The 24,036-nt window shown below is 37.6% G+C and overlaps 1 protein-coding gene across 1 annotated transcript; it reads right to left on the bottom strand.

The window, feature by feature from the left end:
• Positions 1 to 4: 4 nt before the first annotated feature.
• Positions 5 to 24,009, bottom strand: sptbn4a (spectrin, beta, non-erythrocytic 4a). Its single transcript, XM_067408226.1, has 19 exons — positions 23,887 to 24,009; positions 15,804 to 16,100; positions 15,522 to 15,725; positions 13,779 to 13,868; positions 12,547 to 12,825; positions 11,774 to 11,904; positions 11,176 to 11,380; positions 10,600 to 10,845; positions 10,362 to 10,496; positions 7,067 to 7,311; positions 6,767 to 6,905; positions 5,558 to 5,642; positions 5,282 to 5,472; positions 4,199 to 5,163; positions 3,351 to 3,411; positions 2,087 to 2,340; positions 1,174 to 1,344; positions 479 to 521; positions 5 to 361 (listed from the first exon to the last, which is right to left on the bottom strand). Exons 1-19 carry the CDS (start codon positions 24,007 to 24,009, stop codon positions 5 to 7), a joined length of 4,221 nt encoding a protein of 1,406 aa, XP_067264327.1.
• Positions 24,010 to 24,036: the final 27 nt, after the last annotated feature.

The following is a 24,036-nucleotide window of genomic DNA, read 5'->3' as shown; positions in this document are numbered from 1 at the left end:
TGAGTCATTTGCTTTTTCCCGAAGTGCTGGAACCCCTGGAACCCCTGGAACCCCGGTCTCCTCCTTCGCCCCTCTCTCTCTCTCCCCTTTCACCTCTATCTCCTCTCTCTTTATCAGATGCGTCCCTCTTTTCTGAGCTTTTGTCCGATGCTTCTATTTTATCTGATCGGTCTGAACGCTCAGACTTCTCTGACCTCTCTGATCTCTCCGCCCCCTCCAATGGCTCCGCCCCTTCAGAACGCTCCTTGCGCTCTGATTTATCAGGGTCAGTTGAGGAGTTTGTGGCTTTTTCCCACTTGGCAATTTCCTCAATCTCTTTCAGGCTTGCGTTGATACTGTTGACCCAACCTTTTAGATCCTCCTGTCGGACAGAACATAGACACACTTGTAATAGGGCCACAATAGGCAGAATATTTATCAAACACTTTTGACCAACTCTGATCTTTTTTTTCCTCAGATGGGGCTTTGTTTGACGTACCTCGTCCTTAGCCAGGAAGATGTAGTCCCCTTCAGCAGTGGTCCTGAAAATAATCATTAGAAACATAAATATATATATGAAGAGTATTAAAAGGGAAAGATCATATGAAGCTAAGTTTGTGGCTTTAGATTTTTTTACATTTTTTAAAGTTTCTTATCTATTTTAATATATTTTTTAAATGTATTCAGTTTATTCAGCAGTCATTCCTCCAGTCTTTAGCATCACACAACCCTTCAGATATCATTCTAAAATGCTGGTTTAACATTTCTTCTTATTATTATTAATGTTGAAAACAGTTGCGTTGCTTAATATTTTTGTGGAAACTGTGCTACATTTCCCCACAATATATTCTTTAGAAAATATACAAATTTCTTTCATTTATTTGAAATATAAATCTTTGTAAAAAATATGTATTTACTGTGACTTTCAATCAATTTAATGCATCCTTGCTGAATAAAAGTTCTTACTAACCCCAAACTTTTGAACAGTAGTACAATATTTGGTTATTTCCAAAGAAATAAGTAAATCCTTCTGTATGTCCTGCCCCCTATCTTTCAGTTTAAATAGAAAATAAATCAAAACAAGAAAAGCATGGAGTCTTTAATGGAATGTTTACTGAGAAGTGCATTTCCTTCATGGTTGTTTGTCTTTTTTTTTTTTTTTTTTAGCAAGCAATGCAGCAGTGCTAGTTTTACCTGAGAATAAAGACATTCTTCTTCTTTTTGTATCCATTGGTAGTGTCAAATTCGCAGATGGACAGGTTGAGAAGTGGTTCATCGTTGTAGGGTGTGGTCTTGTGTCGTGCGTCCTTGTAGAAACCGATCTCCCCTTGTTTGAGCACGCAGAACAGATTAACCCACGACTTGCTGCAGTAGGTGTAAAAGGTTAGAAATAACTTTGTGAGATATTAAGCCTTACCATGGCATTTAGTATTGCTATTATCAGACAAACACACTCAGAACAGCATTACTAATATACTATTCCATGAGCACCATTGAGTCCCCAATATTCAGAACAGCAGTTGATCAGTATGGGTTTTAAATAACTAAAAAAAAAAAATACATTTGGTCTCGCAATCTTGACTAGTACATCTTTGACTATTCAAATTACATATTTATCATATTGGAAATGAACCTCAGTATGCCATATTCAAACTTAACCCTATACTGAATGTAGTATACTTTCAGTATGTAAAGGCTCAAATCACACTAAATTCATAAAATTCAGTAAGAGCTCTCTTAGTGTACATAATTTACCAGAATGTAATCTACCCCTAGCTTTTAAAGCGGCAGGTTGTAGGTCATGCAGTAACAATTTATTGTACAACAGTTAATGTAATTTATGTTTGCATTATTACATACTGTGTTTGTTAACTATCTAACAACTTGCATGCTATTCTGAAAACAGTGTTATTTGTGGATAAAATTAGCATAATTAGCTAATAGCTTGGTAACATGATTTCTAGTGCATTAGCAGGAGCGGTGAGAAGCATTTAGATGATCCACAATAAAATTATAATGATCAGAAAAAAATTCATAAGTAAAGATAGAGATTATGTCAGGACATTGCAATCAATTACAAGCCATTAGCAGCTAGTAAGAAACACACCTGTTTGGGCTTCTTTCTTTCCCCTCCTCTTCGTGTTTCCTGTACAAGAAGCCCTCGTGATTGACAGTGTGGGTAGGAGGCTGAGGTGTGGATGGGACGCTCTGAGCAGGCGCAGAACGGGACCTCCGTGGCTCTTCTGGTTCTTTTGGACGAGGTCTTCGCCGTGGTTTGGGGCGGTCACGAGCTCGAGGGCGATCCAGGCGGCTGACTGGTGCAGAGAGGCTACTGGATGGTCTGTACGCCTCTCCCCTCGCCTGAAAAAGAAGATATTCTTTGTGCATGTACGAACTGTTTATTGATACTGAATCTGTGTATATGGAAATTAGGTGTTTTTTGCATGACATTCTCACTTCATGACATTCAAGTGCTTTTTTTGCTTATAAAAATATATGTACATACTGTACTGTATCACACTTTTACTTATATCTGCATACAACAAAGTCTGCATAAGATCAATCTTACCTAACCAATAAAATGAGTATAAAAATACTTCAGAGACTGAGCTGAGATCACAGTTCTGCACTATCACCTCCGTGCCCTTGAGCAAGACACCGAACCATACTTCAGAGACACTTTATGTGCATTAAGTCTACACTTATTTCTACTTTGAATGACACACATGGCACACAAATCTTAAACCTTTAAATCAGTGGTGTGTGGACTGATTTAAAGGTAAAGAGAATCACCTGAACATACACTACCAATCAGTTTGGGGTCAGTAAGACTTTTATAAAGCAATTAATACTTTTATTCAGCAGGGATCCAATAAATCGATTATTAAAGACTTTTACATGGTTACAAAAAAAAACCTTTAAATAAATGCTGTTGTTTTGAACTGTCAATACATCAATGAATCCTGAATCCAAAAATGTATCAAGGTTTACACAAAAATATTCAAGCAACACAACTGTTTTCAACATTTATAATAATAAAAAATGTTTCTTGAGCACCAAATCAGCACTTTAGAATGATTTCTGAAGGATCATGTGACACTTGGAGACTGGAGTAATGGCAGGTAGGCCATCACAGGAATAAATTAAATTTTAAAATGTATTAAAATAGAAATAATTTATTCTAAATTCTAAAGCCTTGTTGTGAGCCTTTCAACGTAATAAAAAAATCTTACCAACCCCAAACTTTTAAATGTAGTGTTGTACTAATTGTTTGGAGCATGAAGCATTAAAATGGTGATTGGGAATATGATGCATGATTTGAATTAAATCTATGACAAATATAAAATCCAGTACAGACACATGACACATACATTGCAAGCTTCTCTCTCCTGCACTTGCTCAACAATCTCAGCCATAGTGGAACGCTTCTCCCTAAAAAAGATGAGAAAGCCAACTTAGAAGTTAGATACCCATATACAGATAAGAACACACACATACACAGATTTGCTATTTTTTCATGGCAGAGACTTTCTTTTGACTTTTATGCTTTTATATTGAGCTAATTATAGTTTCTAAATCTTAACCACAGACATAACCCTCACTACAAACTCAGCATTTTTATATTTTCATTATCATTTATATTTCATTATTCTGTATTATTTTGTATGCATTTTTATAGTATCATTTATATTTTGAATTAGCATTTGTTTTTATATTTTCAGTTTTCGTATTCATTTTAGTTTTTGTAATTTTGTTGTGCTTTTGTCAGTTTTATTAGTATTTTTTATATTTAGCTTTATTTTTATTTCAGTTCTAGTAGTAATTTTAGAACTTTAGTACAACTTCTTTTATTTCAGTTAAATGCCAATGAAACATTTTCAATATTTGTTTTCCATCTAATATTTATATTTTACTTTATTCCCACTCAATTAATTAATATTTCAATTAACAAAAATGATTTTAATAGTTAGTTAATAATTACAGCACTGTTCATTAATTAGTATATTTATTAAGCTTCATTGAGACTGTTGGCTGATTTCAGCTTTTACTCTCCTCGTGTGGATCTTTAACATTAACCCAAACCCTAAACACACCTCTAAAAGCAAATGCATTTTAGAATTATTTTTATTATTTTTTTATGAATAATTTTTACTTTAAGGACATCACAGAAAGGAGGATTTGGTCCAAAGTATAGCCAAACAAACATATACACACTCACCCAGATAGTTTCTTGTCGGATGGCTCTTTCCCAGACTCTGCATCGCTGGAGTCATGTTTCTGTACTCGCTGCCTACCGCTGCCCTCCTGCTCACTGGACGACTGTCTCTCCATTCTTCGGCGGTAGCGTTCCTGCCTAACAATCAGCGGGAGCTCGTTAAGTCGTGCCTGGATCTCCTGCTCGCTGGAGGTCTGCCGGCCAAGCCGGTATTCTCTCTCCCGCCGCAGGTGATCCATCTGCGGGTCAGAGCGGCTCCCACGGGGGTCTCTTTGTAAACGGCTGTGGATCATCTCCAGGGAGGGGTCCAGGCCCATAGGAGGAGCTGGGACACTTGCTCCTCCACCAGCGAGCTGAGCTCGGTGAGCCTCCAGTAAAGGTGGAACAGCTTTGTGAATGTGGTTGATTTTGGGCTGAAGGCAGTCAGCTTTAAGGTGCTGCCAAGCATATCCTACTTTGGGCTCTACCATCCCCACAGCACCTAAATGGTTCAGGCTATGGTAGCTGGAACCGTCCTCTCCTAAAACACCTTGTTGGTTTAGTCCAGTGTAGCTGGAGCTGTTCACCCCCAAGACACCAACTTGTTGGTTTAACCCCTGATAGCTGGAATTATCCAACCCTGAAACACCCTGTTGTTTTAGCCCATGGTAGGAAAGACCCTCTGCCACAACCCCTGATGGCTGGTTTAGCCCGTGGTAGGAGGAGCCATTCATAACGGGCGTGTAGGGGTTCAGGGTGGACCCAAGCCGCTGAGCGAGTGTGTGTGCCACCATGTGTTCTGTGGCGTGCATGAGGTCCGGCCCGGGCTTGGACTCCAGAAGTGAGTCTTGAAGAGGGTTACGGAAAAGAGAGGAGGATGAGGATGAGGAAGAGGAGCTGGGCACAAGACAGGAGAGAGGGAACATCTGCCTGCTGAGGAGAGAGGAGGTAGAAGGTGGCTTGTTCAGTTCCTCCTTCATCTTCTCTGCCTGCAGATGGAGGAGAAAGAGAAATAAATAAAGATACAATAAGCATTTAAATAAAGATACAATGAGCATTTAGTTCCTCACTTTATGTTATTTATATAATCTTTGTTTTAATAATGACCTGTCGTAATGAGCTGAAATGGTCCTTCCATGTGGCTGCAGCCTTCCTGAATGCTTCATGCCGGCGAATCAGCTCCTCCACCTCATCTGTCCCGCCCCCTGCCTCACGAGTGTTTGGAGTGATTGGTTCCTTGATTGTGAGCCAGGATTGCTCTGCCAATCCTGGCTGGGTAGACTGCAGCCTCTGCTGGGCTGAAGGGCACAAATAAAGCTTATGGATAACTAGGATCAAATTAGCAAACCTTTGACATGACGTCACAACAAAGTGATCACTGACCTTGCTGAAGCTTCTCCCAGTGCTGTTCCCATCGGTCATTCAGGTCTTTCTGCTTTGCCATGACATATTCTAGCTTTTCCTTTACCTGGATAAGAGGGTATAGATATTATGATCATTTATGAGCTGAACGCAAATTGTCCATGTTCCATGCAGGGGCACACAATGGGGGTATGCAATGCAAAAGTGTGCCACAGAAGAAAAGCACTAAAACAATGTCTTTTTTATTTTTTAAACCATGTCTTTCAAGACATATTTAATGTGAGTGTCATATAACACAAATAAAAAAATGAAATCCTTAGATCTTTACACTACTGTTCAAAAGTGTGGGGTCATAATTTATTTGTTTTTGAAGAAAAAAAAAAAGTTTAATAAGGATGCATTCAATTGATCAAAAGTCTTAAGACATTTACACTGCCGCCAAAGATTTTGATGTCAAATAAATGCTATTTTTCTATAATTTTATTTAAAAGAATTATCACAGTTTCCACAAAAACATTTAGCAGCAGAGCTGTTTATAACATTGATAATAATAAGAAATGTTTCTTGTGCACCAAATCAGCATATTAGAAGTATTTTTAAAGGATCGTTTTACAGTGTAAACAGTAGTAATGGCTACTGATAATTCAGCTTCACCATCACAAGTAAAAATTGCATTTTAAAATATACTCAAATAGATGTTCATTTAAATTGTAATAATTTTACTGTATGTTTGATCAAATAAATGCAGCCTTGATGAGCATAACAGACTTTTAAACGATAGTGCGATGGTCTCTAAAGTTTTAATAAAAATCAACTCCTGAATCATAAAACATTAAAAAGGCAAATTTTAAGACATGAGCCTGTCCATCTGCATTTTTACAAAAACTCTTTTACTAAGAAACTTTGACAAATCCAGCATTTGTTTTCTTTGAAGCATTCTTCTATTCTCTAAAGAACACTTAAAAACACTAGGGGAGTCCATCTAAACTGTGCCTATATATACTATGCACAATTTTTGTGGCACTATGAAAAGGGCAAAAAATTATATTCTTAAATTGTACATTTTTTCCTTCAAAATATCTTCTTTTTTAACTACAAAGTTTCAAACTCCATAGCGATTAAAACACAGTAATGGTTAATGGGACTTCTTTAGTTTCCCTGGTTTCATGTATGCATTTGCATGTTTTAAGGTGTGCACATAAATGGTTCAGTGTTTGAGTATGTGTCTACCTCTTCAGCTGCGGGGTTGCGTGCAGCGAGCAGCATCTTTCCCATCTCCACACAATGCACAAAGTTCTTGCTCTTGTTATCTATCTTACTCTTCAAATTCTGATGTTGGGACATCATGCCCTCCAGCACAGAGAGGTCCCTGTCACGTACACAAGGACCCACCCAACACCAAAACCCACGCCCAGACACAAACAAGAAACATGCACAAACATTATCCTGATGCACATTGTCAATCTTGATTGGTTTAAATCCAACTGTATATTCAGGATGATTCAGATAGTTCTATAACTGATCTGGTACCTGGCATCATCAGTCGAGCCAATCTGTCCCATGATTCCATCCATCCACATGCTCAGTTCTCGCACCACAGCGAAGAACTGGATCTTATCGGTTACTGTGGTAACCTGCACACGGCTGCCCTCACATGCAACAAGGAGCTCTTTCCAGGCCTGCATCACTTCCTGCTCACGGCACAAAATGGCATCTGCCTTCTCCCCTGCGTAAATTGCACGTAGCTGAGCTGCATTTTCTTGCAGTTGGCGCACCTGAGGGGGTAAGAGTAAAAACTAAAATTACTTGAGTCTCTATTTACTGACACTAGACAGCATCTGAAAATATTCTTTATATACACACACACACACACACACACACACACATTAAATCATGCGCCCTCATAATCTTCAATCAAAATAACTTCCCCCTCCCTCTTCAAACAACATCTCTTTTCCGTTGACGTGTTAATTGGCACGAGGGCGGGACCAGGGTTGGGCAAAAATACATCAAAATGTATTTTAAAATAAAATACCAAATACCTTAATTTTAAGTGTATCAAAATATACTACAAAATACAGCACCCACACCATGTATCAAAATAAACTATTGTATTTTTGTATTTTAAAAATACTACAAAATACTTTTACAAGAGACCATGAAATTTCTTCACAAACCTTCCATCAATTGGCCTATTTTATCGATCCCTTCACCATTATACTGACTCAGTTGATTAAGTACACAATGTTTGATAGCACCAGCTTTTTCAATCAATAAATCTAACATATGCAACCAAAGGCACAATATGTACAGTAGGATTTTTGGATTAAAATATCCAAAAACCACTAGATTAGAACAATGATATATATTTTGTTGACTTGTGTACTTGCATTATCCCAAATGTTTCCAAGAATGTTTAAATCCAGAGAAATAAGCAGTTTCAACCAGGACACGGGCTGTGTTCATGTGTCGCCTATCAACTACATACCCTCAATTTCCGGTTTTATTTTGTAGAAACCATGGAAACACCAAAGACACATTATATTCCTCATATGACTAATAAAACATATTATATGTTTTATTCGACAGATAAGAAATGTTTGGATTCATTCATCGACTGAAAACTAATCATGTTATATAGCTTCTTGTTTAAATCTCGTTTTCTTGATTTACCGCGAGTACCATGACTAACATCGATCTAGCTTACTGTAGTGTACAACAATTGTCTCATAGCAGCCACCAAGCAAATGCAGAGTAGCATTATAACAACTTTCAACACAAAAATGTATCTAATATGATAAACAGTGCCACATTTACCCCACATAAGCTTGGCCGAAAAAAGTGGAAACGACGACTGTGGCATAATAAAAGTTCTGCTGCTCTCAAGACATGTCGCTTTCGTCTCTCATTAATAATCTCTCCAGCGATTAACAGTCTCATTCAGCTCCAACATCACCCTGCTCTGCTTCATACTACTGTAACGTTAATAATCTCATCCATGACCATGATTTCTGCCCGAGTCCCGTCCCGATTCTTTTCCACTGGCTGTAGACGTGAAAACAACACATCCCATGATTCCACAAAATCAAGGATAAGCAACTAAATAAGTGACCTCTAGTGGCCAAAATGTACATAATGTGGCAGATTAACAGATTTAACAGATCAAATATTCACATATCCATGTGATCTCCCAGATGAAGGTTAGTTTTAAAGTTACCAACAGTTTAGTGTTTAACAGTTTGTGAATGACTTCCATCCTAATTTAATTACTTGGTGTTTGGTAACAAAGGGCCTACTTTGCATCAGCAACACTGACTCAATGACAAACAAGTCAATCATAAGAAGACAACTGATGGCTCCTGTATTCATAGCAACTAGTTCCTACTAATTAATCATTTGATTGTTTATCACAGACATAGGGGGCTGCTACTTGGTAAAATAGTTTTCAATAACATTATGTAAATTGGTAAACTATTTAGCCTACTAAAACAAACACTAAAACATCTGTTCTGAACTCAACAATCTGGGCAAACTACTGAGTAAGCACCAATCAGAGGCCGCATTTTTATGATGTCATCATGTAGACTTCTTACAAAGTATTTTACAGTATTTTAAAACTACAAAAATACAAAACACTAAAGTATTTTGATACAAAATACAAAGCCATTTTCATAAACCTGATCAAATACAAATTACAAAATACTATTTTGTATTTGAAATACATATTTGAAATACATGTATCATAAATACTGCCCATCCCTGGGTGGGACAACCTGTCACTCACATGAGATCACAGAAATAGCAAATTACAATGAGTGAGTGCGTTTACATGCACTCTCGTAATACAATTATAATGGGATTTTGGCAATATTGTGATTAAACTTTACCTCATGTAACCGCAATACTTCGATTAAAGTAATGCGATTAAGCTCATAATCTTGGTAAGCATAATTACATTAAACTAGGTGGTGTACGCCGATTTTAATCGCAAAAAAACGGGCATGTAAACACCTTAATCGCATTATTCCCACTCTGACCAAAGTGCGCATGTGTGCCCAAACGTACACAGAGTTCATGAATGAACGCCGGGACATTATTCTGAAGTTTCTCTTCACCAAATCGCTAAACTCTTTCAACACAACTCGCTGCGCAGTCTGTGCTCTGTATCTTCATCCAGACGCCGCAAAGAACGCAACAGAAGCGCAGGCAAACCCGGCATTGCAATGTTCATCACGGCGCCAAATAATATCCAGGACGTCCATAAAAAGGTATTTGGAATTTGATGTAAGTAGATTAAAACAATTTCCAGTAACATGCATACTGTATGCTTATCAGAGTGTGTAATAACCATACTTATTAGCGAATAATCAGAGTAATGAAAATTGCATGTAAACTGGAGTGAAGAGTTCTGCTCGTGTAATGTAAACATCTTACTGCAATTAAGTCCTTACTCTGATTATGAGAAATAATCACATTTTTGGTCCAATGTAAATGTAGTCAATGATCCAATCAATTCCTAATGGACAAAATAAAGTCCCGCCCTACATTTTTTCTTGTTCGAGGAGCCGTTTCACTTCATGACAGGGAAGAAAAGACAATTACAACTCCCGTTTCATGCCAATTTTAAAGTATTCAGCACTGTGCAATGGTTGTAACTGTGTTTCTGAGTATTGTTCAGCCGATTGTGCTAATCGGCTGAAATGGGAACCACCCCATGCTGGGTCAGGAGGACGAACCAGCCTAAACACTTATTTATCGTGGCTGCTGCACCTGGTCAGAACAGGTGTTGTTGTTTTGAGTGAGTGTGTGTTAGTGTGAGTCTTACCTGCGAGACCAGCAGCTGCAGGGAATGCTCGAAAGAGTGCAGAAGTCTCTGCAGTGTGCCGGGGTTAGCCGAGCTCACCTGACAGGACCTCACCTCTGGCAGCTGTCTCATCTTTCCCTCGATCTGGACCAGCACCTACAAAACAAAGACACAGATACATCAATGATACTTCAATATGTCAATCAACTGTGAAAGTGTTAAAAAAACATGCTTTATTGATGTATGTGTGCTTGCATACCTCCTGACAGTCAGTGAAGAACTTGTGCAATTGGTACGAAGCTGCTAGCATCTGCGCTCTGGTCTCCATCAGCTCCAGAAGATCCGCCCAGGACTCGTTCAGTCCATCCTTCCACTCAGCGATTGTGGCGGCATCAGTGTGACTGCAGTCAATCATCTCATTCACCATCTTATTGACAGAATCCATCTGTTTCTGACCCACTGCACGTGTCTCAGAGGAGAACTGAGTAAAGCTGCCCTGCAGAACCTGAGAAAATTAATCAACATGTCAGAGATGAGCTCAAAGAGGCTTTGAGACATTTCTGAGTGAAACAGAATATTCAAAGGGGAAATAGAATAGCACAACATTCCCATCTGCAACACTGTGGTATCAACAGTAGCTTAAAACACTGCCTAAACAGCTATTTGATTATTGGTGAATATTATTTCCAGCCTAAGTGACATTAGCATAAAAGGAAAATAGTTTCAGTGGCAGAGTAAATACAGTGATTAAGAAAATAAACAGGGTTCATTTTGATTTCATGTTGACTGGAAGTCAGTATTTTACATCCCTGAATTAAGTGTAAGCTGGTGATACCGTGACATGCTCCAGGTCCTGGCCTAATTCAGTGGAGCTGGCGACAGCCTCCCTCTCAGAGATCCATTTCTCCAGCGCCTCCACCTCTCGCTTCAACTGATACAGCCAGTACTGCTGCTCCAGCTTTGTTTTCCTCTGTTCCACCAGATCTTTCAGAGATACATACAGCCGGTCTATGTGAGCCTGCTGTTTGGTGATTTGCTCACTGAGATAGAAGTGAGAGAAAGAAAGAGATAGACAGAGGTTAAATTCTGAGAGAGGGCCACACCCCAGTTATATCAAATCGATAAATCTACTGTCCAAAGGTTTGGGGTGGGTTATATTTTTTCATGTTTTTGAAAGAAATCTCTTATGCTCACCAAGGTAGCATTTATTTGATCAGAAACGCAGTAAAAACAGTAATATTGTGAATTATTATTAAAATTTCAAACTGTTTTTTCATAGAACTGTTTTCTATGTTTTCTAACAGAAATAGAAACCAAGCAGCTGACAAAATGTAGAGCCTGTCACTGTTGTGGCTATTTAGGCCAAAAAATGTTTTCAATATGTTGCGGTGTGTCTGATTTGGACTTGGTGTAAGTGAGACATTTATATTTACCTATCTGGATGTCCCAACTCAAGCATGCGACGGCACTGCTGGGACAGTGAGCCCACTGTCTCTGCATAATTCTCCACTGTTTGCTCTAAGGCCAACTGCTCTTTCAGTAACCTAAGAGTGCTGGCCTCATCCTACAGACATAGAGAAGAGAGAGAGAGAGAGAGAGAATATCTCTTGGTTTACAAAGTGAAAGACAAACAGACCACACTGTATTGACCACAGTTTACAACCCTGATATAGTCTCTATTCTCAAAACTTTTAATAAACACACATATACACATGCCAGTGTTTTAACACACTGTAATACAATAATTCAACATTCCCAAGTAATGACGTATGAGAAAACAGTGTGATTTATGTTTGAATCTTTTAGAAGCCATGTACCTCCAAAATATGATTATTCTCATGCAAGAGTACCCCATCCAAAAATTTTAAAGGCATTTTTTTATTGTGTTTTATATAAAGACCTAATTTCTATTGTGAAAAATTAATATATGTCTAAATATTATTTCTAAAAATATGTATTTTCTAGGTCATTTTTACTTTTTTACTCATAGCACTGTATTGTTAGATGCATTATTTATTTATTTGCTCTTTTATTTACAAATTCAAATAATAATAATAATAATAATAATAATAATAATAATGAAATATTTATTTAGGTATTTTAATCTAATTTTTTTTTATTTTTTTTTTATTGTAATCTAACTTTTATTTTTTTATAACCCCTGAATTAAGTGATAGATGGATTGAGTTTTAAGTACAGTACATACGTTTCCTTTTTCCTCATTGAGGACCTGAAGTTTCTGTCCACTAAGCCAAGACTCCGCCTTTGCTGCCTGGGTATAGTACTGCTGGGCATGGCTCACAGCATCCAGCATCACTGTGCGACGTTCCATCTCTACCTGGAGCACCTCCCACAGCTGCCTCACATGCCCCGCCCCCTCCCGCACAAGCTCCACCTCTGGGGTCCTCAGAGCAGCAACGGCCTCCGCCCTGTCCAGTACCTCCTCGACCCGCCCCCTCCGAGCCTGCATCTCCATCTGCAGCGCCTACATGTCCGATTATACACACAAGTGAACTGTCAATCAAAGCTCTCCGACCAATCAAAATTCATCACTGGATAACCAGGAACCAGGCTATCAAACTCAGGGCAGCTAAATTAAAATATTAATAGTCTTAAACCACAACAATATCCAGAAATCTGCAATATGACTAATGATGTATGAAACAACAGGTAGGGTCGACAGGTAAGTTGACTGGATTCTGATTGGCTATCAATGTTTTTTATCATTCATCAGTTGAAAAAAAAAAAAAAAAAAAAAAGTAATTCCAATGATATTGTTCCTCTGCGTCATTATCATTATAGCTGTGGTATGGGCATCCCTGTTCTCATAGAATTAGATCAGGATTATTAAAACTCATAGTTATCACCATTGGTTTGAATGGACCTCTATAAATTAAGCTGATAATGAATCCAAATTGATTGACAGACTCCAAAAGCTATTTGTATATTATTTGGAGATAAATCAATTCCCAGACCTCTCATTTATTCTGTTGGCAGGAAATATCCTCTTACATTATTTTGTGAATGTACAAATAACATACATGACTGTACAATGTAGAAGTTACATCAGATCAGTTATGCAGCTGATGTCCCAAAACAAGACAAAAAGTAGCAATGACTGTTTATTTAATGTGATCAAAGCTAACCTTTCAAATTGTTTAGATGGACACTTTCTCCCAAAAAATGTGGGTATGACATATGAAAACATGATTAAAGTGATAGAAATTTAGTGTCCATGCTTTGCCATTTATAATGACTTAAGGCTTAAAACTAAAGCTTTTAATTTAATACATTGTTTTAGTGTGACTAATTGTAAAAAAAAAAAGAAAAAAAGAAAAAAGGAGCATAGCCTACAATGATTGTCTTTATTCTATATCACAGAAACACCTACTGAGAATGTACCAGAATTGTTTCTGTCAACTGGTTTGTGACTCTCACCTCATGGTTTTTGATTAAATGCTGGACACTCTGCAGATTGGTCCCATATTCTGTAGATGAGGCCAAATGTAACCGTTCCTGAATCCATAACTACAAAAGCCAAAATAGAGAAATAGAGGACTTTAGGTATAGTAAAAGTACATACAAATTTTTCCTAAGAACATGTGCGTGGTGATTGCCCATGCAAAACTCACAGAGCGCTGTGGGTGGTTACCAAGGAATTGCTATACAGCTCTGATCTGCATAGCATGATAATCTGTATGGTTAATCAAAATAAAACTGAAATTAAAACTGCTTTTTCACCAAAATACAAGCTTGGTGGTTTAACATTTAAAGATGAAGAAATTAAAATAGACCTAAATATTAGTACTGTAAACTGTACATACTGTAAAATAAAGTTAATATATTTTTCTTAAATAATCAAATTCACAGTAAAATATTACGATAGTAATATTTCTTATTTTAATATTTTATTTAGCAATAAAAATAATAAAATGTATTATTATTATTATTATTACTATATAGTTATATTTATATTTAATCACAACATTTTTGGCTAAAGTGTGCAACCCTACAAACAAGCACAGCAAACGTGGCATTTAAAGGATTTGTTCACTTTCAAATGAAAATTAGCCCAAGCTTTACTCACCCTTAAGCCATCCTAGGTGTGTATGACTTTCTTTTCTCTGATGAACAAAATCGGGAAAAATTATTAATAAATATCCTGACACATCCAAGCTTTATAATGGCAGTAAACAGGGCTCACTAGAATGAGCTGAAGAAAGTGCATCCATCCATCATAAACATGTAATCCACATGGTTCTGGGGGGTTAATAACATCCCTCTGAAGCGAAGCGATGCGTTTGTGTAAAAAAAAAAAAAAAAAAAAAAAAATCCATATTTAACAAGTTATGAAGTAAAATAACTAGCTTCCGCCAGACCGCCTTCCATACGTATGAAGAAAGTGTACAACTCTCGCAGTTCAAAATGCTTACGCTGTCCTAACCTTTCCCTATTCAACTTACAGAAAAAGCTTAACTGACGTGACGCCAGATTACACTTTCTTTGTAACTTAAATATGGAACGCGGTCTGGCAGAATCTAGATATTTTACTTCATAACTTGTTAAATATGAATATTTTTTAACGCATCGCTTCGCATGTTAAGTACGTTTATGATGGATTTATGTGGATGGAAGCACTTTCTTCAGCTCATACTATTGACCCCTGTTCACCACCATTATAAAGCTTGGATGCATCAGGATATTTATTAATATTTCTCCGATTGTGTTCCGCAGAAGGAAGAAAGCCATATACACCTGGGATGGCTTGAGGGTGAGTAAAGCTTGAGGTCATTTTCATTTGAAAATGAAATAATCCTTTAAGCATTTAAGATCGCAATCACAATTTTAGCAGAAAAATCACAATTAGATTTTTTCCCAAATCGTGCAGCCCTTTGTTCTGAGAATTTTTTAGAATGTCTGTATACAATTGTTAGGATTTGAGTTGGTTGCTAACTTTCGAGGGAATAACTGATTATTAAGCTGGGAATTTCTTCACACTTTCTATTGCTTAGAAAAGTAATAGCTTCACTCCTTAACAAGCAGCACAATTTGAGATATGCATTATGTCCATAGCACAATATGTGCACATTTTAATACTTAAATAAGCAATGATCAAATAGGAAGATTGGCTTGCCATAGGAAGCACCAAAAACTAAATGGAGAAAAGAAAGGGACACTCACAATCTCTTCCTCCAGGTCCTGGGTGACCTGGTGCATTTCTTTTGAGGCAAGAAGGATCCGCCTCCTTTCCTTCAGAGGCTCAATAAGACGCACGATTCGAGTCTCCACCACACCTCCTTGCTCTTCTCCTTCTGGTCTCCGGTGATCAGTGCTGCCCCTGACTTCACCAACACCATGATAGAGCTGCATTTGGGCTTCCAACGACTAAAAAAAGAAGACGAAGTGAGATTACAAATGCATACACAGTTTCCCAAATCAAGACATATCATTCAGTGCTCTCACTTGTATCCTCTGGAGTTGCTGGCTGAAAGTGGGGCGGGGCTGAAGGAGGGTGGGTTGAGTTGTGTGGGCGGAGCCTAGCGTGGGCAGCTGCTCCTGTATGACGTTGAGATGCTGGTCCAGGTCGCTGAGGTTGTTGGTGGGCAGGTCGGTAGTGCGGTGGTTCTGGGTTTCAAAGAGCTGGCGGGCCTTGACTTTTGTGGTGTTCTCCAGGTGAGACCAGCACTCTCTGATTTCCTTCAACTTCATCTCCACCACTGATCGCAACTCTGGCTGTTCCTGGATCAGCTCCTCGCCCTCCTACACACACAAATGTAACATTATCCATGGACTTATTACTGCTCTGACCCTCACCCTTCATCCTTGCTTGAGTATGTATGTGTAAGATGGAAAGAGATCAAAGTAAAGAGAGTATCTGTCTCTTCAGAGCCATGGCTGAAGTCCAGCCTCCTAAAATAGGGCACACAAACACACACACATACACACACTCACTCTCTCTATCTCTCTCTCTGCATCAGTACCTAAAGGTTCGTTCTTCCCTGCAAAAGCACATAAAATTAACTTCACTCCTGAATCTCTTTTTAAAATGATCTACATCCCTCTTTCCATCACAAAGCCGTGCGCATGTGTGTGTGTGTGTACACGTGTGCATGTCCATACGTCTGTGCGTTTGTGTTTCATAATGCAGTGCCGCATTTCTCCTTTTGGCACAAGTCGCCTGCTCCCCTGTACTGCAGAGTGTGTGAGAGAAGGAGAGAGAAGGCAGAGAAACAGATGGAGAAACGCAAAGACGGGGAGAAACAAAGAGATAGAGAAGGAATGGAGATAGAAGCAGGAAAAAGGGGATGTATGGATAGAAAACAAAAAGATGAAGGAGAAGAGAATGAGACTAAATATGGAATGAAAAACTAGATAGATGGTTCTAGCTGGATGCTAAGGTATTCTGGCTGGTGGCTAAGTGTTGCTAAGGTGATCTGGATGGTTGCTAAGGTGTTTGAGCTGGTTGCTGGGGAGTTCTGACTATTGCTAAGCATTGCTAGATTGTTCTAGGTGGTTGCTAGGCGCTGCCAAGGTGTTCTGGGTGGTTGCTAGGTATTGCTGGGGTGTCTTAGCTGGCTACTAGAATTTTCTAGCTGATTGCTAAGCATTGCAGGCGATCTGGCTGATTGCTAGGGTGACTGAGCTGGTTGCTGGGGAGGTCTGACTGGTTGCTAAGCGTTGATAGCATGTCATTGCTGGTTGCTAGGCATGCCTGTCAGTCAGACAGACAGACAGACAGACAGAGAAAAAGAGGGCGTACGCAGGGAAGCACACAATGGTGAGGACCTCTTATTATTTCATTAGATATGACTTTTAATTTATCAATAATTTGTAGTACTTAAACAGTGTACCAATCTGGGCATCTGTCTGTGTGCGAGAAAAGGTGAGAATGTGCCTAGAACTAGAACTATTATTGTGCATAATGTTACATTTTGTGTTCTTATGAATGGCCTGGTGAAACAAGGAGGCAAGATGTGTGTTCAACTTGAAGTGGTGCTGCACAGACCGAACAGCGTGTGACATCAAAGTACCGCGAGAGCGATTCAAAAGCACACAGAGCCGTCTGGTCTCTAATCGCTCTCACGGTACTTTGATGTCACACACTGATCAGTCTGTGCAGCACCACTTCAAGTTGAACATGCTTAACAGGGTTGCCAGGTTTTCACAACAAATCTCGCCCAATTGCTAGCCCAAAACTAGCCCAAAACTAGCCCAATGGTGTTTCAGGGGACCCCCCGGTAAAAATCACGTTCCAGGGGGTAAATTATGCATTTTTGGCATATATTGGCAGCCATCTTAGTTTAGCTGAAAAAAGAATTGCTAAAAAGCAATCAATTTTTTTCCTGCAACACACGCCATGTCTGACAATATTTCTATACTGAGGTGTCACAGAGGAAAATCATTGTAATGTTTTATTGTTGCAACATGATATAAGTTTGTGGTTTTTCAAGAGATTACATTTGAACAAATTCTGAGGCATCCATTTATGAAAATGATTAAGGATAATATGAAACTTTGAGATAATTAAGCTTACAATAATGTTATCTTATGTTTCTTGAATTCTGTGGCTTTAGCTCACGATACACTAGTAAAGAATCATAAAATTTGGTTTAGGTATGGGCAAAACGACCAGAGTACTCATGTACTCAAAAGTTACAGCAATGATCGATCATAAAAACAGTGGTCGGGTGGTCTTTAAAAAATTTATTTTTCTTTGATAGTGAAAATATGGTTAAGCACAAGCAGTGCCAATCTGTCAAATACATAACATTATAGTCAGAACATTCTTGTGATAGAATGTTGTAGATTCTTTGTGCTTCAATTGCCCATTTTAGCACAGCTTTCAGTAAGTGTGCATTCACAACAGGAGTTACAAATTCTGACTTGCACATATAAGTTAATTTGTGAAAATGTAGTTTATAATATCAAAGGCAACTGATGTACATTTTTGTTGATTGATTGCGGAATCATGGGGGGTGTTGTCTTCACATCTACATCCGGTGGAAAAGAATCGGGATGGGACTCGGGCATGGATGAGATTATTAACGTTACTATAGCATGAAGCAGTGCAGGGCCGAGTGCTGTGCGAGCAGAAATGAGACAGCTGGAGCGATTGCTAATGAGAGACGAGTGTGATACGCGTCTCGAGAGCAGCGGAACTTTTATTATGCCGCAGTCGCCGCTTCTGCTTCTACCTGTCAAGCGTATGTGGGGTAAAGCAGTGCTGTTTTATTGAACATTGTTATAGTGCTACTCTTCGCCTGCTCGGCGGCTAATATGAGACACTTAATTCACACTATAGTAAGCTAGATTGATATTGGGCAAGGAAAACATGGTACTCACTGTAACTCAAGAAAACAACATTTAAACAATAAGACTTGCTGTTTTGAGCTATACAACATGATTAGTTTTCTGTCGATGAATGTATCCGTCCAAACAGTTGCTCATCTGTCTAATAAAACACATCATATATTAAAGCGTCTTTGGTGTTTCCATGGTTTCCACAAAATAAAACCTGAAATTGAAGGTAATGCAGGTATGATGTCATTGATAGGTGACGCATGGACACAGTCTGTGCCCTGATTAAAACTGTTTATTTCTCTGGATTTAAACATTCTTGGAAACATTTGGGATAATTTAACAAAATATATTACACTGTTCTAGTGGTTTTTGGATATTTTAATCCAAAAATTTTACATATTGTGCCTGTAAGTTTATTATGTGTATATAAAGTGCTTCAGTTTATCGTTTTTTATTCACTCTTCAGCTTCAGCTCACACAGCTCAAACAGCAATCGATTTGCTGAATATTACTGAAAAATCATTGAATATGATCTTTTTATTTGAACCAATCATATTCCTTTTAGATTTATTATTTATTTTTCAAAAACATTGATAAAACATTAAAATGAGACCCATCTAGAAATCTGCAGAATAGAATTCTAAATTCTAAAATGACCTGCATAACTGTAAAATAGATACTAGAGTTCTGACACAGCTGTAGTCCTGAAACAAAATCCTGAAGAACAGAGAGAGAAAAGGAAGCATGTTCCAGATTGCACAGAAAGCAGAATTAGACTCTCCTTCTTCAAACTGAATAGAACAAGCATACATCTGACAATTCAAAGTCAAACACACAATGTGTTTAGACACAAGACTTTGATTTGACTCAGTAAAGCAGAAAACAATTTTCTACACATCAACACAGAATATTCAACATATATACATACGTATTCCTTTTCATCAGCTGGTGAATCTAATTAACTGCAGGATTCAGATTATAAAAAGCTATTTCTCTCATGAGATTGACTGCATGTTTGATATGGTCCACTGAAATTGCCCGAACAAAGCATTGAAAACGTTGGCACTGAAGTACCAGAAAACATTAATCACAAGTTTCACAAAAGGCCTGGAGATACATGTGAATCACACCCACAGAGTAGCCAAGAAGCTACTGATTTCCACTGGCATTTACAGATCAAGAGCAGAAGGAATCTTGCCATTTATCATAATTGAAGATATTATGTCATACTATGACATTAGCTTTCCCAACCTATGATTTGACACTGATCCACATCACATTAGGGCTGGGTGACCCATTCAATATTCACAGTATATTCACAATGACTTTGCTAATGATAACAATTGAAATAGAGAATACTGTGAGGATTATAATGTGCTTTTTATTTTCAAAAAAAAAAAAAAAAAAAATGCACCTAAAATTAAGGTTTTTAATATATTTTCATATTCCTTTCACATTTATTCTCCAAAACAATGTAGAAACCACATAAAGATGGTATATTTTAAACATTGTTTAAAGGCATCTTTTTACTAAGCACAATGAATGAAGGCCATTATCACAGTTAGCGATTACTGATCTCTATTAAACTGATTTTTTAAAATCAATTTTAACATATAATAGGCTTTAAAATAATATATCAACTTCACATAAACCAGTTGTAATAAATGTCATATTTAGCTGTGCCTTTAATATATCAGGGCTCAACAGTAAGATTTTTTTTCTACTGGCCCAGATGGACAGGTTCAGATTTTTACCTGCCCTGCCCTGCCAAAACCCAAAAAAAAAAAAAAAAAAAAAGTTATTGTTTTTGTTGATTTTGATCCATGAATCATTGTAAACAGTGCTTCAAGATTTTCAGATATGTCTAACACGTAAATATACAGAAATTGAATAATCAAACGCTGCACAGTCTTCACTGCATACATTTTAAAGTGAATATAGATTAATCCTTATTAAAGCTAAAAAAAAAGTGAATCCGTCAAGAGCAGTGAGTGATTTTCTCTGTCTTTTGTTGTTTGATTAACATGACAGGTTTAGGCTGCTGTAACTTTACCGTGACGCGGATCTTACACAAATCCTATTTTCTCACAACTCTTTAGGTTCATTTAACACTTTTTAACTAATTTGAGACTGTGCTTACGAGAATACTCGACAAAAGCGTTCAAGCGCGAAAGAGAATTCAAAGCAGCACTGGTGCGCTGTCGGAAGAGGCATTCAGTGTACGTGTTTGTTTGTTCACAGAGATCCGCTTCACAGACGCCATTACAGATTTGAGTTCTTTTTTGCGTCTTATCGCAATTGAAGAGTTTAATAGCACTTGAACGAATGATAGTGTGATCAATGATCATATACTGTAGCGCAGCCAAAGGATGACAGAAAAAAACTGATGCTGTGTTAATTTCGTTAAATATTTTTAACGCGTTGAACTGAAAATAAATAAATAATCACAAAATGAACGTGTTAGTTTTGACAGAGCTATTATAAAGTAAAATCAATAAATTAGTGTTCTTATGTTGATGTAGTGGAAAACAGTGGAAAGCTTGCCTTAATTTTTTTAACTTCTGGCAATTAAACATTTCGTACAGGCCTACAGTATGTTGGAAATTATGGTCTTTCTGACCATTTCTGTGCCATTTCAGAATGAATGTATAAATACAGAGATAAATGAATCTAGTATTGTCATATTAGATGTCATATTTTTAGTTATATTTCCCAGCCCTATGTCCCACACATTCAAAATTAACAGAACAAGTCTTTCTTGCCACAGGAAAAGATGTTTTAAGGTCTGATTTCTGCCTGAAAACTGATTGTTGACTTTAATAATTCCTGTAAAGGGGCTGCTCCTCAAGGCAAGCTCTGACACAGAAGTATCAGAAAACAAACACAAGTGACATTTAAAATCAGCTTGAATTAAGATTAGCTTAATTATTACAAAGTAGTTATAATGAGCCCAAAGGCTAAGAGTTTAGCATCTTACATCTATTCCTTGGTGAACTGTAAATAGCAGAAAGAAATAGAGAGAAATATGAGAAGAGAAAACAAGGCCAAAATAGAAAGATAGCAGGGCCACAACATCCAATAGGCTAAACCATTCAGAGTACTGTAATTTAAACATGTGGCACAAATCCACAAGCACACACTGAAGAATCAACAAGGCATTTGAGTTACTATTCGTCAAAACGTCAATGCAGCAAAATTCATTTGAAATTTCTGGTCATAGTTGGATTGTTTACCACATACAAATACACTTTTCAATCAGAACAGAACCTTGGCGAAGCTTCTTATGTTTAGATTATCTGGCCATCACAACCTTGCTTTGACCAACACTACATAGTTGATCTTTGTTCACACAGCATGTACATCTACCACAAACATGCCAAACCACCTGAAATATCAGCATATAATGGATTAATGTTTTGCACATTGAAACGCTTGGTTTTGTATATATTTTTGCGACAATTTATCATTTAGAAAACATTTAGCACATACCGGTAAGGCTGTTCGTCAGCTTTTCACCTACTGTCAGCATGAAAAAAGAACATCAGCATCTATGCAGTCATACAGCAACACACTATGTCACATGCTTCCCTGCCACTTCTGTGATCAGCAATACGAGCAGATATCCCACTAATTCCCCATCATACCTTTAGTCTGATTTACATACTAATCATATTATAGTCCCTGCCATCCCACAAGATGCCGTATGATTTCAGACACTTCACAGTGCAATTTGAAACCCAACCATCACACATCAGCTGCACCAGGATGTCCTGTTGTGTATCAGGTCATGATAAGCAATCTTTCAGAACAGCATGTACCAGATCAGAACAGGTCACCTGGGATCAAATATTGTATTGCAGGGCATCATAAAGTACCACAGACTAACTGCAACAGAGCATGTAATTTAACATTTAATGGCAACTGATATTAAACATAAGATGTGAATGTACATGCAGATGTGAAGACAGTGTGGTTGCATCGTGGTATTAAGGACAGCAGAGGATCCACCAGCCTTGTCTATCCACTACTGCTCTTCATTTCCACTATTAAGCTTTCCATGACCATTATCACCACCGAAGCTTCTTCTCGTTTACACATTCAAGGTTTTTTTCAGCTTCAGCTTGACACATTAAAACCTAAAATGAACTGAAATGAATGAATGAAATGCTTAAGTCAATGTAAGCATCACAACATTAGAATTTACAGAATGAAATGAGGATAACTGTTAATTTGAAAGAATAAGACATTTTCTATAATAAAGGTGAGAAAACGCCCTTCAAAAATTGTGCTGTCCTCAGCTCATCTTGAATCAAATAATCTTTTCTCAGTATATCCTCAATCAAAGTCAAATGCCCTCAACTAATCCACAACCAATGCTGAATCTGTCCTTGACCTATCCACAACTAATACCGAATCTCTCCTCAATTCATTTTCAACCATTCCTAAATATTCCTCAAACCAATCTTAGCAAATCCTGAATTTATCCTTAATAAATCTTCAAACTCCTTAACATAACCGAGTCTTTTTTTCTATCATACTTCTCATTTAATCCCTCTTGGCTCTGTATTCATTTCCATACTTCACAGAGTTATAGTAAAAACTGTAATATTGTGAAATAGTATTATAATTTAAAATAACCATTTCTATTTGAATATATTTTAAAATATAATTTATTCCTGTGATGGCAAAGCTGAATTTTCAGCATCATTACTACAGTCTTCAGTGTCACATGATCCTTCAGAAATCAGTCTAATAAGCTGATTTGGTGCATGAAAATTGTTTCTTATTATTCTTATAATTATCAGTGTTGAAAACAGTTGTGCTGCTTGATATATTTGTGGAACCCGTGATACTTTTTTCCCCCAAAATTCTTTGATGAATAGAAAGTTTAAAAGAACAGCATTTATTTGAAAAATAAATCTTTTGTAACATTATAAATGTCTTTGCTGCCACTTTTGGTCAATTTAATGCATCCTTGCTGAATAAACGTTTAAATTATTATTTTTTTTTTAATCTTACTGAACGCAAACATTTGAATAGTAGAGTATACACATCCTTATATTTTTATTCTTGTATATTTACAAAGAAATTGTGTTCATGTATAAACTAGCCAATGTGTCGAAAAGCTCTTGGAGCCCATGGAGTCACCTGAAGAGCACCTTGTATTAGTAGCATCCACCTGCATATTCATTTTTTCCTCCTCTCTCCCCATCACATTTCTTTCATTTCAGCCCTTGTGACTCACCTGTTCGATCTTGGCAAGCCATTCTTTGTTGCGGGCCAGTTCGGCCATGAAGGCCTGGTGCTTCATCCATTTCCTGTGCAGCTTCTGAGCTTCATCTCGAGCTCCATCTCGAGCTGTCAGCATCCTATCGGCCTCTGGGAGCTCTGCTCA

The sequence above is a fragment of the Chanodichthys erythropterus genome, chromosome 13 (assembly GCF_024489055.1).
Source record: "Chanodichthys erythropterus isolate Z2021 chromosome 13, ASM2448905v1, whole genome shotgun sequence".
Classification (NCBI taxonomy): domain Eukaryota; kingdom Metazoa; phylum Chordata; class Actinopteri; order Cypriniformes; family Xenocyprididae; genus Chanodichthys; species Chanodichthys erythropterus.
This window is presented reverse-complemented; position numbering and strand designations above follow the sequence as displayed.